Source organism: Delphinapterus leucas, chromosome 15, assembly GCF_059928025.1.
Source record: "Delphinapterus leucas isolate spDelLeu-1000000601 "Yukka" chromosome 15, BTC_Dleu_Yukka2, whole genome shotgun sequence".
Taxonomy (NCBI): domain Eukaryota; kingdom Metazoa; phylum Chordata; class Mammalia; order Artiodactyla; family Monodontidae; genus Delphinapterus; species Delphinapterus leucas.
The window spans coordinates 49,814,355-49,836,042 of NC_143143.1; the positions used below are offsets into that span (position 1 = coordinate 49,814,355).

At 42.3% G+C, this 21,688-nt stretch overlaps 1 protein-coding gene across 4 annotated transcripts in view; it reads right to left on the reverse strand.

The window, feature by feature from the left end:
* Positions 1 to 5,304: 5,304 nt before the first annotated feature.
* Positions 5,305 to 21,688, reverse strand: part of LOC111165638 (adenosine 5'-monophosphoramidase HINT2-like) — a 31,295-nt gene continuing 14,911 nt past the window's right edge. For 3 of the 4 annotated variants that reach the window (XR_016387869.1, XR_016387868.1, XR_016387867.1), the window contains 2 exons: positions 12,092 to 12,165; positions 5,305 to 11,265 (listed from right to left, as the gene is read on the reverse strand). Coding sequence is in view for 1 of the 4 variants with exons in the window: in XM_022556508.2 (XP_022412216.2) it covers positions 18,639 to 19,042; positions 19,302 to 19,389 (492 nt within the window). In the remaining 3 variants the exon portion in view is untranslated. Of the gene's footprint in view, positions 11,266 to 12,091; positions 19,043 to 19,301; positions 21,619 to 21,688 lie in introns of those variants that run through there. The other variant, XM_022556508.2, reaches the window with a different exon arrangement.

The following is a 21,688-nucleotide window of genomic DNA, read 5'->3' on the forward strand; positions in this document are numbered from 1 at the left end:
GTCTTCATTGCTGAGCGCGGGCTTTCTCTAGTTGTGGCAAGTGGCGGCTTCTCATTGTCGTGGCTTCTCTTGTTGCGGAGCACGGGCTCTAGGCACGCAGGCTTCAGTAGTTGTGGCACGTGGGCTCAGTAGTTGTGGCTCGTGGGCTCTAGAGCTCAGGCTCAGTAGTTGTGGCTCACGGGCTTAGTTGCTCCATGGCATGTGGGATCTTCCCGGGCCAGGGATCAAACCCGTGTCCTTTGCATTGGCAGGCAGATTCTTAACCACTGTGCCACCAGGGAAGCCCCAAGACCTCTTTGGTTTCTACTGTGTCCAAATCAAGGATACAAGTGATGGCCCTGTGATTTGTTGCCCACATTTGAAGTGGGAAGAAACAGTAAATTTCAATTAGAGGTGAGTGAAAACAAAAATGTAATTATTTTCCCGTCCAAGTTCACAGATCCCCTGGCTTCTCTCCAAGGATTCTTGGTTATGAACCTCTGGACCAGATGACCCCCAGGTTCTCTTCTCGCCCTGAGTCTGTCATTTCTGTAATCTCCTCCAGCCAGGCACCTTGAGGGGGACCCTTGTCAACCATGTGTATGTGTGTGAGCCTTTCTGGGTACTCAAGTTTAATGAGATATCAAAATATTTCATTTGCAAGTCTTGGCTGCTGTACAGCACTTAGCAAAGCAGAGCCAGTTTTCCTATTTGAGATTGGTCCACATCAGGTTCCTTTGTCTAGCATTTCACAGAATATTTTCCCACATTTGTCCAACTGCAGTTTGAAGGCTGTAACTGACAATATAAATGTGCCCTAAGGTAGAAACTCCGACCCCATTTCCCTGAGTGATCTCCAGGGTTGGCCATTACCATGCAGATGCCCAGAGTCAAGGGATCTCCATGGATCTGCTAATTATCCCCCAGGCTTTTCCACCAGCAATAAAAATCCCATCTGTGGCAGCTTGTTCGCAGAACAGCCCCATTTCCACAGTGGTGGCATTAATTAGCAAAAACCTGTGAAAATGACCAGAGTTCATAGGTTTTAAAGAGAGAGAAAGAAAGGACCCTGAGTCACTTCTAAATATTCTTATAAACCCCCCTATAGCAATCAGGGACTAAAAGCCCACTTGTCTAGATGCTGTGATTTTTTCATGTCTGTAGCCCTAAGTAGGAATTCATCGAGACCTTAGGTTCCCATTAGAGTAATGGCTTTGGAGAACGTGAATGCAGAAAGATGCTGAATTTCTCAGATAATCAATCACCCTTTCCTGATGGCCTAGTGGCACCTCAATTGGGGCTGGAAGGATCCTGGGTAGTCCATTCTTGAAGGCAAACCCCTTGCCCAGTGGGGTGCTCTAGAAAAAAACCATCTCTCCAGGGTTCTACAAGATATTCCAGATGATGATGTTGGGGTACGAGGACTGGAGAGTGATGAGAGGTGTCTCTGCCCTCCAACCTGAAAAGATACACAGTCTTTAACCTCAGAGACATCAGATAACCCCACAGAAAGATGGTGGCTAACAGAGGAAGAAGAATGAACAGGAAACATTTTCTTCGATGATTTTATCAAGTCTATGTTTTGGAGCAGTTTTGGGTTTTTGTTTGTTTTTGTTTTTAAGTTAAGTAGTCCTATTTTCTACTTAACAGTTTAGCCACAAGGAGAAAATGGTCTGTCTTCCTCTTAAAACCCAGGACTTAATCACTTTCTAAGCAAGTGTGACTCTAACTTTCCTTCTGGAGGGTTAAACAAATGGGTAAAGGGTAATAAATCTTCCCTCTTCACTTTCAATGAGTTTCAGAATGTTTTCCTCCCTAATTCCTACCCTGAGCCAACAATCACTGCTGACTTTAGCTAAGAATTCTATTTTTTAATTTTTTTTATAGTTGCAATGTGAGTTTCCCATGCAGTTTTTATTAACTGTGTTTCATTGCAAGGCCTTGCAAGCAAAAATGGCCCTTATTTTTATTTGAAGAAGTCTATTTCAGTGACAATCTAGCCTCAGGGCAGCTATATGTCAATCTCTTTGCTTTTTTTCCCTGTTGAAACAAGCATGGGAAAGTTGCAAGACAAATGTCATACAGGGCAGGGCTGAAGCAAGCAGCATACCAACCCTCATCTTTGGCCAGCTCAAGACCAGAAAGTATTATAAAAGAAAACTCAATGAAGGGATGATCCAATGGTATAAGGTGGAAGGAAACCCTTGTACATCTACCAGCTTTCATTCCCAATAGATGGAAGACCTTAAATTCTCACCACTTGTCAACTTTTCCCAGAGATGACATTATTTGGGATTATGCTGGGAGGCTGGAGTATAATATTTACAATAAGTAGCATGTCTTCTTAAAAAGGCAATAGGAGCTTAAGTGCCTGTTGTTTCTGGGCTACCACCCCAGGGCTTCCTGAACTATTTCCTCATTGCGATCCCTGAGATAAAGCCAAGTCCTTCAGAGATAGGCACCTGGAAGTCTAAAGTAGGAATTACTGGGGATCAAACCCCAGCACCTCACACTGCAAATTGGTGATATGGTTGCTGGGTCAGTCTGTAGGTATGAACACCCAAGGCCAGCTTCCCCAGACACACACAAGCTTATTATCTGAAGCCTCGGCCGCTTGACTGAAAACAGTACTTGAAATGCCAACCCCTAAAGCTAAATTCTGAAAACAAGTGAGAAAAAACTGTAACAGGGGTGGGGAAGAGATGAATGTCTTTAAATGAGGCTGGCATTGTCCCAGATCTCTACGTCTTTACATTATTTCACTAAGCCTTCTCATCAACACTATCAAGTAGGCTTTATTTTCACCATTCTATATATGAAGATGAGGTTGGCAAGAAAATTAGTAGTCAAATAAACAGTAATATAAATTATCATGTGTTTTCTTTATCTGGCACAATTAGAGAAAAGAACCCTTTCTTTTTTTTCCAAGAGAAAGCTGGAAGGAACTCTAGAGACCATTTGGTCTTACTTCTCATTTTTCAGCTGATGGGTAATAGAAGAGGGACAGATCTGGCCCACAGTCTGTTTTTGTAAATAAAGTTTTATTGGAATGTGGCCACACTTGTTCATGTATATATTGTCTATGCTTTTGTATTACACAGAGTAACTGCAATTAACATCACATGGCCTGCAAAACCTAAAGTATGTACTATGTGGCCCTTTACAGAAACAGTTTGCCAGCTCCTTCTAGAGATCAAGTTGCTCTTAATAATATTGAGTTTTCCAATCCATGAGTATGACATATTTCTCCATTTATTTAGGTTGTCTCTCTCTGCAATGTTTTGCATTTTTAAATGTGCTAGTCTTGCACATCTTTGCTAGAAATAAACTGTGGTGTGTTATGCTTTTTGATGCAATGATATTTTTATTTTATATTTCAGCTGTTTGCTATTGAATATACAAATACAATTCATTTTGCATATCAACTTTGAATACTAAAACCTTGCTGAACTTAGTGTTAGTTCTAGCAGATTTTTATAGATTCCTTAGGATTGTCTACATAGATAAAAATGCCATCTGTAAATGAAGAGTTGTATTCTCCCCTTCTGGGACTTCGGTGGTCCAGTGGGTAAAACTCTGTGCTCCCAATGCAGGGGGCCTGGACTCGACCCTTGGTCAGGGAACTAGATCCCACACGCATGCCACAACTAAGAAGTCTGCATGCCGCAATGAAGGAGTCCTGCTGCAACAAAGATCTCACGTGCAGTAACTAAAGATCCCACGTGCTGCAACATAGATCCCACGTGCCACAACTAAGACCCAGCACAGCCAAAATAAATAAATATTTTTTTTTAAATCTTGTCATTTCCATGGAAACCCTGGGCTACTTTGGAGTCCAGGAGACATTAAAAAAAAAAAAAAGAGTTGTGTTCTCCTTTTCGATCCTTATGCTGTTTTTTTTTTTTTCTTGCCTTATTGGACTGGTGTGACCTCCAGTACAATGTCAGTGGAAGGGGTAAGTGTGGACATCCTTGTCTTTTTCGTGATTTTAAGCGGAAAGCCTTCAATAGTCACCATTAAGTATAATGTTCGCTGTTTTTTCTTGGACTTTAAAGTCCTTCGCCCTTTCATTTATTTGTACCTTTTTACAGAATGACTTTTTGACAGAATGAATTAGAAAATAAAAAGCCTAAGCAATCGGAGATGGGAATGTTTGCTAACTGAGTCCTGCCCCGTGTTCAGATTGGCTGGTTGGCCTGTTTCATAGGAAGAGAGGGAGATGGAAGGTCAGAGAGAAAGTAGTACAAAGATCTCTCTTCCAGCACTGTTGATCTTTTGAGAGAAAATCTTGAGTAAGAGTGTAGAATGGCACAACTGCTTTGGAAAACTGCCCTCTGACCCAACAATTTCCCTCTAGGTATCTATACAAGGGAAATACTTGCATGTGTCAACAAAAGACTTGTACACGAACTTTCATACCAGCTTCGTGTATCGTGCCAAAAAGTAGAGACAACCTACATGTCCATCAGTGAGAATGGATTTTAAAAGTTGTGGTGTCTTCATACAATGGAATACTTCTCAGTGATAAAAAGGAACAAACTCCTGGTACAGTAATGTGGGAAAACCTCAAGACCATTATATCAAGTGAAAGAAGGCAGTCTCAATACTGTTTGGTTCCATGTAGATAAAGTTCTAGAACAGATGAAACTAATCAATAGTGATAAAAATCAGAACAGTTGTTAGTTGTGGTGGGCAGAGAAGCAGGGATTGACTAGAAAGGGAAAAAAAGGACTTTATGGGGAGATGAAAATGTTCTAAATCTTGAGTGGTGGTGAATCCATGGGAATATATATTTATCAAAACTCAAACTATATACTTAAGGTCTGTACATTTCACTGAATGTAAATTAATCCTCAAGAAAAAATAAATTTAGAAAAAGCAAACCTGCAGGGAAAGGGCAGAGCACTAATGAATAAGTCTTTGACAATGCAATTTCAGACACTTGGACCCCGGGTACAAAGAGGCTCTGCTGGGGGACAAGTGACAACACTAAGGAACAGCTTTGTGAGTGGGGTCAGACCCCATAGTCTCTACTAACAGACATCCCGCAACCAATAAACATACAAACTAAGCGAAAGCAATGTGTGTGCCAAACAAATGAAGCTTCAAGACAAGTTCCATAGATCTTTTTCCAACTGATTTGCAGGTCCCTGGCCCTCCTACTCAGAAATTCAGGGTCCACCAGTGTGAACCTCAAATCACTTAGGCAGTCAGCCATCCAGACTCAGCCCCCTCCCCCATGCATTTGCAAGCACTCGTCTACCTTCTCAACTTCCTAGATTCACTAGTATGCCCCATGCACTGCTCTAAATCACTGGACTAAGTGATTAAATGAGTAAAGATAGTCCAAGTAACACAGTTACAACAGTGCTGGAGTTGTAGCAAATGCCCAAGAAACATCAGATACCATTGCAGCTTCCATTTCTGCCTCTTTCTCTAGTTCTCCTTCAGCCCCACTGGATCCAAAGGAGCACTTGGGCAACAGTCGTGGATATGTTTTCTTGACTTTTTCAGAATTTCTGAATGAACTATAGGAGCCTCCCCAAGACATAAGAGACCAGAGAGTAGAGTTTTTCTCTCTGAGGGCCTAATTGCTCAGCCAAGTTCACCATACCCTAGAACTTCAGGGAGCTCCTGAATACCAATGCTTTATACTTAAGCAAATTGAGGCTTAAGACAGTAAAATGGGTTTCACCAAGCTTCCCAAACTGTCAGAACTGTGTTAGGACTTTGCACCTTGCTGCCTTGCCCTCTAGGACTGACAGGGAGACATTGCAACCAGCAGGTGCTCAGTAAATGCCTTTATGAAATACGTACTTGTTGGCGGAGAAAGTTGTCTCCTTTCCAAGGTAGTGAGAAGTTCAAAACTTACTGTAATAAATGTGCATGTTCTAGACAAATTAAATTGTGTTGAATCCTGAGGATTTTCTTTGATTTTTTACAACCAGATTTTGTTTTTCTTCCAGGTGAGAATACACTTTATTTTCCTGGGTTACACGGGGAAACTTAGGCAACTGAATTGAAATATCTACTTAATTTCTAGTCCAGGAAAGGCAGTGTAACAGAAGGGGGAAAGCAGAGACTCAGGAGCGTAACTCACCCTAACTTCTGAGTTACTTACAAACAACTCCACATCTCTGGATCATAACTGCCTACACTGCAAGGTTATGGTGGGAGCCTCAGACCGTGCCTAGCAGAATGTTGGACACATAGCCAGATCTCAACAAACACAGTAGAGCTTTTCCTTTCTCTAGGTCTATGGGATCACTGGCTCTGAGCCCCACCACCCATAGCCCATCACCCCCTGCCCATTCCAAATCTCTCCCCGGGTCATTGGTTCAGAAACAGAGTAGATCATGAGGGCTGTCTTAAGCAAAGCAATGAAGTCACATTCAGGTCCAGCTTTAACTCAGGCCGCGAGGAACTGGAGAAGAGTAACATTTCAAGTATCAAGAACAAAGCAACAAAAGAGGAGATGGGCACCCTGAGCTCCAAACTTCAAACCTTAGACCAAGCCACGATTCCAAAACAGCCTCAAACTGGGGCACAACAAAACATTATGTAACCAGAAAGCTCCTTTATTTATTCCATTGGCAAACATTTCCTGCTTGGTTTTGTATAAACATGGGTGCAGGATTTCCTAGCAGTCGTATCTTCTGTCGGGCCAGCTAGCATTACCCTGTTTGGTTCGGAGGGTTGACCTCATTGTTTCAGCAGCTCTCTTCTCCCCCTCACACCAGACACTTGGGTGAACTGGCTCCATGCAGGGATGGAGGTTTAGGTTAAATGCTTCTGGCTTAACAACACAATCAGACTGAGTTGTCCCAAAGTAGCATCAGCAACATGAAAGAAACCCTTCTGCCCGAGGACGTGGAGCTCAAGGAGTCGCTCAGCTTTTCTGAAAGGTGAAAAGAAGGCCAAGATGCATGAGGGCTTAACCCAGGTGGGGTTGGTCTTGGTAAGACCACGTGTACATGAGAGAACTTGGCATGTTCCAGGAGCTCTTCTAAGAACTTCACACAGTTTAAATCATTCCATGCACACCCACAATCCTATAAGAGACACACTATTTCATAAGCACACCTTAGAGATGTCGTGGGTTCAGTTCCAGACCACCATAATAAAGCAAATATCACAACAAAGTGAGTCACACAAATCTTTTAGTTTCCCAGGGGATGTAAAAGTTATGTTTACACTATATGTAGCCTATTAAGTGTGCAATAGCATCACGTCTAGAAAAATGAACATACCTTCCTTAAAAAATACCTTATCGCTAAAAAATGCTAACCATCTACTGAGGCTTTGGTGAGTCATAGCAGTAACATCAAAGATCACTGATCACAGAAAGAGAAAAACAAATATCATATCATATCTCTTTTATGTGGAATCTAGAAAAATTATACAGATGAACTTATTTGCAAAGCAGAAATAGAGACACAGACGTAAAGAGTGACATATATACACTACCAAATGTAAAATAGATAGCTAGTGGGAAGCAGCCGCATAGCACAGGGAGATCAGCTCGGTGCTTTGTGACCACCTAGAGGGGTGGGATAGGGAGGGTGGGAGGGAGAAGAAAAAGGGAGGAGATATGGGGATATGTATAGCTGATTCACTTTGTTATAAAGCAGAAACTAACACACCATTGTAAAACAATTATACTCCAATAAAGATGTTAAAAAAGAAAAAAAAATAATGGACGTATGGAAATGAAGTGGGGAGGGGGGAATGAATTGGGAGAATGGGATTGACATATATACACTACTATGTATAAAATAGATAACTAATGAGAACCTACTGTATAGCACAGGGAACTCTACTCAATGTTCTGTGGTGACCTAAATGGGAAGGAAATCCAAAAAAGAGGGGATATATGTATACGTATAGCTGATTCACTTTCCTGTACAGCAGAAACTAACACAACATTGTAAAGCAACTATACTCCAATAAAAATTAATTTAAAAGAAAGATCGCTGATCACAGATCACCATGACAAATAGAATGATAATGAACAGCTTTAAAATATTTTGAGGATTACCAAAATGTGACACAAAGACACGAAGTGAGCAAATGCTGTTGGAAAAGTGGCGCCAATAGACTTGCCCGACGCAGAGTTGCCACAAACCTTCAATTTGTAAAAAGTGTAGCATCTGCGAGGTGCACTAAAATGAAGCACGATAAAAGGAGGTATACCTTTATTTGTATTTTACAGATGAGGAGAGTGAGGCACAGGGATCAAGATGACAAGGCTGGGCTTCCCTGGTGGCGCAGTGGTTGAGAGTCCACCTGCCGATGCAGGCGACACGGGTTCGTGCCCCGGTCCGGGAAGATCCCACAGGCCGCGGAGTGGCTGGGCCCGTGAGCCATGGCCGCTGAGCCTGCGCGTCCGGAGCCTGTGCTCCGCAACGGGAGAGACCACAGCAGTGAGAGGCCCACATACCGCAAAAAAAAAAAAAAAAAAGATGACAAGGCTAATAAACGGCAGAGCCCATATTCAAATCCAGACAAGTAAGCTCTGGACTCTGCGGTCTTATCCACTTGCTACACCACACCACTCGAAATACAGTTTCCAGGAAAAATAAAGTGGAACAGATTTGAATATGTCTCCCATGCACCCCAGCTCCCTGCCTCAGCCAACATGTTCCTTGCACACAATAAACATGTATTGAGAGACACCATGTCCTGGGCTATGTCCTAGGAATTCCGAGCTAAATAGGCCATGGATCCTGTTCTCTAAACCGGTACATTCACCACTAGCCACATTTAACAAGATTAAATTAAATTTAATTTAATTTAAATTTATTTCCTCCACCGCACTAGCCATATTTCAGATACTGAATAGCCACACGTGGCTAATGGCTCGTGTATTGGACAATGTAGATACAGAACATTTCCATCATTGCAGGAAGTTCTATTAGAGAGCAATGTTCTAGACTTTGCTACTCAAAGAGTGTTCCCTAGACCTGCAGCATCAACATCACCCAGGATATTGCTGGAAATGCAGAGTCTCAGCCCGGCCTCAGCCCTAATGGATCAGAATCTTCATTTTAACAAGATTCCTAGGAGACTCATGTGTACCTTAGACTTTGAGAAGCACTTCAGTCTAGAAACTTTTTCTGCCCTACTACTGGAACTTAGATGAGCTAAGACTGGAAACTCAATTGAATGCAGGAGCCAGAGTGTTCTCAGGAGCTCACAGCAAAAGGGTCCTGATGGGAATTGCTATCATCATGGCCCTTGGAATAGAAAACAGCACACTTGGAGCTTATGTCAGGGAAGGGGCAATAGGCTGTTTGGGGGCAGTGGTGGAGGTGGGTGAGAAGAGGGCTGAGATAGCAAAACTGTACATAAACATAAATATCAATGACAGCCAGCAATAATAATCATAAGCAACATTATTGGATGTGTACTATGGCTCGATACTTGTGGCCGACATGGAAATGCACCACACAGACCCCTCTTCAGGAAGGGCTTGCTGTCCAGCTGCAGGGTATGCATTCTGCACACAGCCTCTAGCTGTCAGCTCCTTCAGGGTCTGCCTCAGTCACAGGGTCCCCAAGCCCAAACACACCCCTTTTTGGGTAGCCCACATCAAATGAATGGTCTAGAAAGAAATTTGAAGGCTTGCTCATCTTGACCCAACTCAGGAGAGCTCTGGATGGCTGTTCTAGCTTAGGGCTCATGCCTGGTTGGCTGAGGCTTTGTCACAGTTTCCACAGATTGACTCCTTTTTCCCAATCCTTAATAAACATCTTGCATCCCAAACACTGTACCAGTGTCCACTTCCAAGACTCCAAGAAATATTCATTCATAAGAGTCAATAGTTATAGTAAGTACTGAGATCCAATCTGTTCATCTGATAAAAGTCTCATTTTATTTTTAAAAAGAAGAAATGAGAGAAAAGATGGAGGAAGGAAGGAAGGAAGGAAGGAAGGAAATTAATGGCAGTTAAATACTTCCTGAGATTCACAACATACCACCATAGGTCCCAAGAAAATCAAATTTGTGACACTTTGGGACCATTATGAAAGTAGTAGCCAGTGGTCAAGTGAGCACCAGCCTGGATGAGGAAGAGAGAAATAGAAACATCTCCCCTCTGCTCTCATACTGCTAAGCCTTTCAGGTTCTACAAGAGGAGTGCAAGAAGTAGGGCATAAGGAGAGACTCAGGGCAAGTTGGAACATGAATCTCAGTAAGGTCTAACTGGGTTTCCAGAAGTTTCTTTGTTTCTTTCAACTTATGGAACCATCTTTTTATAAGAAGTAATAGTAAGGAATACTACTGATCTTTTACTATGTGACAAACAAGTGTGCTAAGAGCTATATGTGTATTCTATCAATTATCATTCAAACAATACTAGGTTCGTGAGGCAGATGTTATTGGTGAATAAATACCCATTCTGCCTGCCTCTTTCCATGGGAAAAGCATAATTACCCAGCCCTTCAATGTTAAACTTGGCCCTATGACTTATTTGACCAATGAAAGAGGAATTAATGCAACTGGAGGCTCTGACTGGGATTGTTCAATGGTTTGGCTCCCTCTCTTATGCTCCTAACATCCCCCTTGCAGAACTACTTCCTTTTCAGCCTGGTATCTGTGAAGTAGAACTGAACCCACCCTTCAGCCTAGAACAAGCTGCACAGTTGACCTACAGACTCTTGAGGAAGAAAATAATATTTCTGGTCATAAACCACTGAGACTGCAGAGGGAGCTGTTTGTCACACAGCACTATTGTAGTAAAAGCTAACTAATACAGACATGGTCTGTACTTATTTTTAGATGAGGAAATTCAGGTACAGAAAAGTTAAGTGACTTGACCAAGTTCACACAGATAAATTAGTGGAGAAGCTGAAATTTAAACCAAGCAATAAAACTCAAACAGCATTGCTAATCCCTGCTTTATAAGGCATATTCAATGTTAGAGATAAATACTGTGATGTCATTCTATTTGAAATGTTAAGAGATCTTTGAATCCCACCTCCAACCAAGATTCAGTTATTTTATTTCCTAGGTCTTTTTAAGCATTCTTAGATGGTAGTGTCTATGAATAGGCCCAATATTTACATATGATTACTATGAATATTGTAACCAAAGAAATGACATTAAAAGGTCCAATCGTTGGTTCAAGATATATGCACATCATTTTCATAAGATAGTGAGTTATTATTGAAAATTACCTGATTTTCTTATCAATGGAAAACTGAGGGCAATTCCAACAGCAAAAGGATTGAGGAACAGGTTAGAACAGGCATATCTCTAAGCGTGTGCGCTTTAAGAGATGTAAGCCTTTAAGAGAAAAAAATATAAATGAGGAATGGTAGCTTGCATTTAATTACAGTTTTAATTGAAATAATTAATTATATGTTTTCTTTTTAATTTTAAAAAATAGGGATCGCAAAAATCTTACCCCTTATTACTTCATACTCACAATCAAATTTTCCTACATAATACTGAAATGTATACAATTAAGTCAAATGATTTATGTAAAACCTCCCCCACACACACCCCCCCTTTTTTTTTCATTTACTGAATTTAGACCACAAGAAATTCTTGAACCTTCCTGGGAAATTTCAAGACCCCAACAGATCTTCCACACACACCCTTCCTCAGAACAACTCCATCCATCATCCCCTGCCACTGCAGCTGCTTTCACAGCCCTTAGAGAAGATAAACTTGTGACCCAAGCTGGGAAGTTGGGACTGACTCACGCTGAGAAATGGAGCAGTGTAGAAGGCATCTGGTACTTTAATTTATTCCTTCAGACTTCCCACTGCCCTTACCAGAAGCTTATTGCCACAGTCCTTCGGACTCTTTCAACTCAAACCCTTTATACACCTCGCTAGAGATGCATAACTATAAAAGTTCCACACCATTACTTTAGATTCTTTCCAGAACCTTTCAGAAGGTCTGCCCTAAAGACAGTGATATGCAGTAAATGACCTCAAAAGGAACATGCCACAAAATACTTACTGGAAAGATGATCTAGGATGGAAGAGGCATAACAAGGAAAGGCATTTTAAGATTCTGCCTCTAATTGTCTGAAATCCATTTTACCTCTTTTAGCCTATGAATGCCACGAACAAAATGGCGAAACCAATATTGTTCCCATTACCTCCATGCTGGAAGAACAAATTGCTCTTTTGTGGCTCTCCAGAGGGTCTTCCATAAGTGGCTTCCAAAAGACATCTGAAAAGGAAAGAAAGCATATTACAGCTGCAAAGTAAAATAAAGCGCCTACCAGTTTTATATACTCAATACAAGGTCTGCTGTAAGCCCAGCCCTGCACAAGGCATGATGGGAAGTTCACAGTCATGATGAAGCCCTCATCCCTTCCTTCAAGAGGCTCACAAACCGGGTATTTGTTCAGCAAATAACTGTGTGCAACAAGATTGAGATATGTCCCTGTCCCTGAGAAAGAATACGAGAGCAAATCCATTAATTACCCTGATTTCTGGGACTTCACTCACAGTCTGTAAGGGGAGAGAAAACTGACACTAAATAATTCTAGTAAATAAAACAGAAAGGGATACATGCCTAGGAGAGACTCAGTGGACAATATGGAGTTGAGGAGAATGGAAATTACTTAGAGGTAAGGGGGGGATTGATTGAGGAAGACTTTGAGTGGGTCTTTTTCTTTTTTTAATTGATTTTTATTGGTGTATTGTTAATTTACAGTGTTGTGTTAGTTTCAGGTGTACAGCAAAGTGAATCAATTATACATATACATATACCTACTCTTTTTTTAGATTCTATTCCCATATAGGTCATTACAGAGTACTGAGTAGAGTTCCCTGTGTGAGTCTTAAAAGACAGGATTTGGACATATGCAGATGGAAGGAGGGTAAACTAAACAGAAGAGAATTCTATTCATATGAGCAGAGGATACAAAGTGGGGAAACAGAGAGAGTATATGGAAATAACAGTTCCCTTTCACTCAACTGTTGGGGACATAGTGGACACAAATGGGAAATAAGATGGAAAAGTAAGCTGGGAGGAGATTTCAGAGGACCATGACTAGGAGGCTCAGAAAATTGGCATTTATTCAAAATCTCTTCTGCTGAGTTCTGGGTGTTAGGAATACAGAATGGGCAATGATCCGGGATAGTCTCCTGGTGTGACCAGAGCAGAGTGCTTTTATCTAGTTGACCTACTAGACTTCCTGGACAAGATTTCATTTGGGAGACCACATACAAAACCACTACTGTCAGCAAATTCAATCTGTGCAAGGATTAAAGATGGTCAGATGAGTCAGAAGATCAGATGCCAAAAGATGAATCTGGTAGTAGCAGCGTGTATGATGGATTCAAGGGAGGGGAGTGTCAGCTTGGGAAGATGGATTAAGACGTTATTGCAGCATCCCCAGGTAGAGGTACCGGGGACCTAAACTTAAGCCCAGCAGCGTGGGAGAGGAGACTGGGTACTTACCAGTAGTACAAAGAGGTCAACCTTCTGGGCCTTGGAAGCAAGCAGAATACAAAGGGAAGTCAAGGGTTTTGAGCCTGGAAGATAAGATGCTGTTGCAGAAATAGGGGACACAGAACAGAAGACAAGTTTGGAAATTAAAAAGCCAAGTTAGGGAAATAGTATTAAGATTGAGGTTCTGGCGAGATTTCCAGAGGGTAAATAACTTGGTGGGAATGTCTTGCAAGCAGCTGAGGAAAAAAATCTCTCTGGATAAACACACACATAAGAGATGAGCACATGAAACAGTTAATCGTATACAGGAGGCTATTTTTTTAATTAAGCGTAAATGTTTATTACATGCCAGACTCTGTTTAACTATTTGCTTCCCAAATATGTCAGGTGCACAAGATTTGGCCCTGGACCCTTTGTTCTTCCTGCTGCTTATTCTCCTACTCAGAGATCTCGTTTACTATCAGCTTGAGAAATCCACATTCCATATTTGTCTCCAGCCCTATAGCTCCAGCTGCCTGCTAAAGACAGCCACCTGACATGGGCATCCCCACCCAATCAAGGCAAGGATAGGCTCATCCCCTCCTCTCCCCTTTAACTGGTGTTTCCTCCAAATCTCCCTATTTCTTTGAACAGGGACTTCAAATTGTGGTGCCTCAGATCTCCCCATGCTCATGACACAGTCATCCTAGAAGAGCACTTTATAACATGATGTGCCCCTGCTCAAAGCCCTCGGGCTCCTTAATGTGGACAGAATAAAAGCCAAAAGTTCTCAACCGAGGTTTCAAGGCCATCCCCGGGTCCATCCCAAATTCCCACTGTCTCTCTGCCCAAACCTCCTCCAAGGAGACATCCTGCACGTGACTCTCAAGCATGCTCACCTTGATGCCTTCCCACCCTCTCAAGGAGATTGGCAATCCTTCCTTCTGCCAGGCATTATCCTGCCCCAGTTTTTTCTTCATCTGACCCATCCCATCCCCTGAGCCTTGGAAAAAGTCCCATCTGGTCCTGAACATCTTGTCCATTCCAGGCTAGAGGCGGTGCTTCCTCTACACTCACTAAAAAGCCAGATGGCATTTGCATAGCTATTTCCCCATATGGGATATGGGGTTATAACAGTACCTATATGATAGGATCATAAGTAAATAAATGCTCAATAAATCATTATTATGATCATTGTTATTATACGTTAGACATTGGGCTAGGCATTTAGGGATCTAAGTTGGAGTAAGATACAGTCCCTGACCTCAGGAGCTCAAAATCCACTAGGGGAGAAAATGGATTGGGGAGGGAAAAATGCAAGGAAAAAGGATGCTTTTTCACTACCTTGTCTAATTATCTTTTCTAGCATGTAAGTCATGACTCTTCTACATGATTGTAAGCCTTGGACAAAGTAAATTTAATATTTTCTTGAACAGCTCTTTGGAAAATGTATCTTATTTCTTGTGTGTGTGTGTGTGTGTGTGTGTTTTACTCCTCCCAGGAGACTGTGCACTAAATAATTATATTTTCACAGGATAAACATTTTAGTTCCAAGAGTCAGGGATTTTTACTCATCTGACAACACTTCGGATTAATAACCCAATATTTAGCATCTTCCACCGAGAGCTCCTCGACCTTAGGCATGCACACACACATACACAGACACACACACATTCACAGACACACACACACACACACGACGCTCATCCCTAACTGGCCAATGTATATGTACTCAGTGACTTGAAAAAAGCACTGGAGCTAGAGGAAGAAGAAGAAGGAGGAAGCAGAGGAGGAGGGGGAAGGGAAAAATAGAAAAGAGGTAAGAAAGGGCTTCTCCCAGGTTCAGCTCACCTGTACCATAGGAATTGAGCATCTTAATTATCCTTGCCAAGCATGAGTGTGCTCATCTGTAAAACGTGTGCACTAGACTGTGGCTCCCAAGTCCGAGTTGGTTATAAGACTCTCATCTAGGGAGATTTGTTCAAATTCCTTTTCCTAGGGTCCACTCTGGACCTGCTGAATTAGAACTTCCAGGGGAGGCGCCTGAAACTCTCTACCTTTAAAAAAGCACTCCGGGCGATTACAATGATCAGTCAAGTTTAGGAATCCCTTTTCCAATTCTGATTCTCTTCACATTAAAAGACACACTCCTCCAAGGAGCTTCTGATACCCCGGAGTCGGGATCTGAGGCAGAGAGATCTTTACAGTTCTAAGAGAAAGGCTGTAATAAGGGACTGAGTCTCCTCCCTCCCTGTTTTGTCCACAGAAACACTTTCTTTTCATTTCCCAACTATGGTTTCTGATCAACATAAACGTTTTAACCATTTATGATTCTTTCACAAGACAGCTAAGAGCAAAGAAAACACTTTGATTATTTTGATACCCCTTAAGGACTTAAAGAAAGCTTTGAACATGTGACACAAAATCTCCCTCATCAGATAATTTTGTTGCAGTGGCTGAATTCGATTTGAATCAGATGCATATCTCCAATTGTTTCACTTACTCTACTGTGTTATTTTTAAATCGTATTGAGTCCCCCCTGTTTACATAAAGGTACATTTAAGGAATTATACTCAGCTTCACTGGCTTTGATCAAGCCTCTTCCATAAAATGTCACTTTGCTGGGGCTTTCACTCAATCAGCTTAAGAGGAAACTTCTTTCCACTCTCCCAGGGGAGCTCCAGGGCTCTGCTTTGCAAACTTTAGAGTACGCGTTTTTCTAGAAGAGCAAAACCACCTACAAGAGCTTCATAGGCAGAAAAGTTTCCAAGCTAATTCCCTGGAAATGTCTACACTCATTAAAAACAATCATGTGCTCCCATATATGATTGGGTACCTGTATTCAAGCAGATAAAACCACCCTAATTCTCTAGGAAACTAACGTTTATAAAAGAAAGATGTTGTGCTTCTTTCTCCCAAGTTGTAGCACAGGAAACATGATCCCAAGGAGCCCCACTTTCTGATTAAGGGTTCTATGGAAACTGAATGCCTGGCTGCATCTTTTGTGAGCTATGTGGATTTAGGCAATGTACTCATGCTTTTTGTATCTCAGTTTCCCTGTCTGAAAAATAATAATAATAGTGCCTACTTTTAAGGGGTTGCTATGAAGTTTAAATTAGATAGTATACAAAAGGATGAAAATAAATCCTGCCACATGGTAAATACCCCATGAGCACTAGCTATTATTTCTTTTTCCAGAGATTTAGCATTTGTGACAATGTAAGTAAAAAGATTCCTTATGCCCCATCTGTCCCATCACCTCGGCAGCAGTACACTGTCTTCCTGAATGTTTGGGCTTTGTCTATATTAAGAAGCCTGTTCAACCAGGTAAACACCTGCCCTGGCCAATAGACACTTCTATTTTCTTCCTCAAAGAAAGTCTTGAAAGAGTTCCCCCATTCTTGGATGGTTGTCACTCTTCATTGAAGGACACAACTTTGTTTGCTCTGTTTCCTATAGCCTATGTCCCAAGTGCTCTATGCCATTGTGAAGTCATCTCTAATAACATCTGTACACCAAGTCAGAACACCTTTGCTTCAGCTTGTCCTCTACCGCTGCCATTTTAGAGGTGACAGATGCAAAAATTTGACCTCAGTTGACCTCAGTAGCTTGCATCCAGTAGACACCCAACAAATACTTGAGCAATTAAAATTGTCCCTCTTAATCCTCCCCCACTAAGGCACTCAGACTGTATAGCACGGTACTCTAAAAAATTGTCTATCTATCTGAGGCTTTTTTAAAAGGGTGAAGGAGGTGGAGAGGAAGGAAGAGAAGATTAGGGTTGTGGATGTTTTGCCATGAGAAGTCAGGGACTCATATCTCTTGGAAGAGAAGACATGAGGATAAAATGGTGGGCACTTAAATAGAATTCCATCTATTCTATGCCCAGGTTCAAGCCATTATTTGATGTATATGAGAAAGCATAGAACCTTAAGCCATTTCCAGGAAAATGACAGGAGAAGAAATACCCAGGGTGCTAGAGGAGTTACTTAACAGGGGAGATCAACAAGTCAAGTGGTCAAGTACATGTAAATAGTCCAGGGGTTCCCTGAACCAGACAGGCTTGAACAACATCAGCTCCTTGGCCACTGGCCCTCATATAGCTCATTTCCTACTGAGCAAGATGGCCCTGCATTCAACAAGGGAAAACCAAATCATGCAGAAAGCCAGTTTACCGGGAAAGCTTCCAGAAAGGAAGACATTTATCAGTAAGATAAGAAAACCTAAAATTTCATTGATTTAAAATTGAGGGTGTTGGGCTTCCCTGGTGGCGCAGTGGTTGAGAGTCCGCCTGCTGATGCAGGGGACACGGGTTCGTGCCCCGGTCCGGGAAGATCCCACATGACGCGGAGCAGCTGGGCCCGTGAGCCATGGCTGCTGAGCCTGCGCGTCCGGAGCCTGTGCTCTGCAACGGGAGAGGCCACAACAGTGAGAGGCCCACGTACCGCAAAAAAAAAAAAAAAAAAAAATTGAGGGTGTTGAGAGTAGGATGAATTTTACTAAAACACGTGATTTGAAAGGATGATCTTGATTTACTTCAGAACCGTGCATAATTAAGCTAAGATTGTAAGTTACTTTCCCTCAAGTGTTGAAAAATAGAAAAACACTATTAGTGAAACATAATGTTCAAAGTACATGGCAAAGAGTTGGCTCTTTATAAAATTTTTATTACATCCTGTTTATTGGGACACTAAAAACTCATCCTGTTCCCAAAGCTAACATCATGGTCAGAATTCTGATATTCATAAGAAATGTAATGAACCTTCAATATTTAGTTTATATCTAGGGGATGGGGAGAATGAACAGTTCTACACAGGAAAAATAATATGAATTATTCAGAAGAAAATTCTCCATAATAGCTTAATCTTCTCTGTTTCCACATATTTGTAACTGATATAGCTTCAGGAAGTAAAGAAGTTACACCCATCCTAGTTTTAACTGAAAAGGCCCATGGCATTCTGGGAGTAGTCTCTTTTTATCAGTGTTACTCTGGGGAACACAACAGCTCCTGGGAAATACCAGTCATTGGGAGATCAACCAAATTGCTAATTCTCTACCCCAAGGAAGGTGTCTAATTAATGTAAAAATCTCCAATGTAACACATTCCATCATCCTAAGGTTATATATATAAAAAAAAGAGATAGCTTGTTTGCTTTTATTTATTTATTTATTGAGGGAGAGAAAGTTTATTAGCATCACAGCGTGCCGTTTTTCCCCACCCCATCCAAGCTCCCAGGTCTGAGGTCCTTGGTCATTTGGTAGGTTCAACCTGGAGGCCACTGCAGCGGTCGGCCCCCAAGTACGTGAATGTGCAGGTGATACACAGATTGTGTGCCCAGCTGCCCATCGTTGATCACAAGTCGGTAGCCATCTCCCAGCCCCCCAGCCTTTGCTGTCTTCTTGGCCACAAGGAGAAGGTGTCCTAGAAGCTTCTGGTCTTCTTCCTCAGCCTGGCTAATGCAAGGAATGGGCTTCTTAGGAATGACCAGAAAGTGCACAGGAGCCTGAGGGACCACATCACGGAATACGAGACACTGCTGGTCCTCATACAGAACGTCAGCTGGGAGGCTTCGATCTAGGATCCAGGAGGAGATGGTTGGAGCTGCTACCCGAGAAGCTGCCTTCTGGGCCTTGGCCACTTCATTCCCATCAGTCACACCTGCAGCTCCTCGGACCCTGTGTCGACCTCGGTGCCTGGGCCTGTGCAGGCCGTCGTCCATCGCTGGTTCGTTTCTCCTGCGGCGAGGCTTTAAGAGAGGTTGCCGCGACCACCCGTCGGACCTCACCGCACAGCCCTGGAGCCTGAGCCTCGGGAGGGGCAACGTTCCTGGCAGGGCTGCGCACGCCGTGGGGAGCCGGGGAGGAACGCGGCCCCCCGCCTTGCAGGGCGTCAGAGCCGCGGGACCCCTCACTTGTCCCACGGCCACCTCTCACCTGCGCCGCCCGCGGCCCCGCCACCGCCTCTGCCCGGCGCGCCCCGCAGAGCCCGGCGGCCAGCAGTATGGCCGCCGCCATCTTCCCATCGGCCGCGCCGGGATCGCTTTTAAATTTCAAAATATCTTAATAAGAAAGTTTTTTAAATTAATAATAAAGGTGGTACAGGCAGCAAGGAAAATAACATAGGAATGAAATTTTATTTATGCAGAATTCACTTATTAAGTATATACTTTGTAGTCTGTGTTCTAGACAGAAACACAGGTTAATATGCCTGATCCTTTTTCTATTTTCTTTGTATGTATTTTTTGCAGCCATCTCTGTCACCAGGGCTGTGCCACCATAGAATAACGTGTATGTTCTTGGCCTGACTAAATGAGGCACAGCTGGCACGTAGGTTAAGAAGGAAACAGTGGAAACGTGAGCTGAAGCAGCACAAAATTTTGCATGTTAAAAAAATCTTGTAATAACCTATAATGAAAAGAATCTGAAAAAGAATATATATATATGTATGTATGTATAACGGAATCACTTTGCTGTACACTTGAAACTAACACATTGTAAGTTAACTATACTTCAATTAAAAAAAAACCTTAAAACAAATGAGTCACAGACATCTAAAGAATATATTATTTAAAGAAGACAAAAACTAAAGTGGTTATAGATTTGGAAAAGAGCAGAGGAGAGAAACAGTTAAAGGAACCGAGATTGGCCCCTCAGGGTGGCTGAGTAATATATGGAGTGTTATTAGATCAAAGTTCTCTATCTCTGAGGAGAAAACAACCAAAAATTGGCTTTAAGTCAGTCCAGAAAGATGTCAGCTTAGTTTTTAGGATGAATTCTTGGTGCCTAAGTTGATACGTATCATATTAGGTTACAAAGAGAAGTCTTGTAATCTCGCTCCCAGGAGATGCATGGATATGAGACAGGAAAGCCCCAGTAACATGCATGACCATGTCGAGTGGCTGATTCACCCAGAGCCAGAGGGACACACTAGAACACTTCCTGGGGTTCTTGCAGGCTCAGGATTTTCTAATAATTCAACAAACATGAGGCTGTCGAAGCAACTGCTCTGCCCCGCGTTCAGCAATTTTGGCAAATCCCAAATACTTTTTCTTCATACAAATGACGTTAACAGCAAGAACAGATTTTACAAGGACGTTTTACAACCAATCAGCACCTCACCGAATGGAATAAATACCTGCTTCTTTCTTAATGTAGTAAATGGCTGGACATAGTTTACCATACAGCCATAGCACAGTGCCATTAAAAGAACTGGTGGAAAAAAGTACCATGTATGGAGGAACCATGTAGGTAAATCAGCATTTTGGAAAGAGAGTTAGTGGCCCTGGTGTTCCCAGGGGAGTTTCACTGGATTCTTTTAACCAAAGTCAATCTGCCACGTTGAGGAAACACAGGGTCAGCCTTAATGCTTTTGGTCCCAAGGGAAAGTTGTCCAGATGCCAGAACATGAAAAAGAAAGAGAAGGAAAATTATCTCCTTTTCTGTCCCTGCTATGAGCAGTGATGAGAAGAAATGTATTCTATGGGAAGGTCTGCAAAGAGAAAGCCTTCTGCCTTTTTCTCACTCTCTCGGTTGAGACTTGCTCCTGCCACATGAGAGAGACACTCATGGTACAACAGGCTGATAGGAATAAAAGAAATTTAGAAATTATCCAACTTAAAAAAATATATAGGACTTCCCTGGTGGTGCAGTGGTTAAGAATCCGCCTGCCAATGCAGGGGACACGGGTTCGAGCCCTGGTCCGGGAAGATCCCACGTGCCGCGGAGCAACTAAGCCCATGCGCCACAGCTACTGAGCCTGCTCTCTAGAGCCCACAAGCCACAACTACTGAGCCCATGTGCCACAACTACTGAAGCCTGTGCGCCTAGAGCCCATGCTCCGCAACAAGAGAAGTCACCACAATGAGAAATCTGCGCAGTGCAAGAGTAGGCTCCGTTCTCAGCAACTAGAGAAAACCTGCGTGCAGCAGCGAAGACCCAATGCAGCCAAAATTAAATAAATGAATAAATAAATTAATTTTAAAAAAAAAAGAAACCTTGGGACCATATTATTCTGCCAAATAAGTCATACAGATGGAAAGTGAACTCCATGCTAGAAAGCTTCACGCTGGGCCTAGGTGTGTCACTAGTCTAGTCTTTGTGGAAAAAACAAAATAAAATCCTTTTCTCTTGTTCTTTGACTTCTTTTCGAGGTACAAAGTGAAAAAGTTGCACCCCAGCTTGAATGGAGATCCCCCCGTAAAACAATTCAAACCATGTGAGAAAAACAATCACAACACTATCCATGGAAACTTTTAAAACTGTTACTAAGCAAAGACAACAACCGTGTCCCCCCTTCAAAGTTGATAAAAGATCA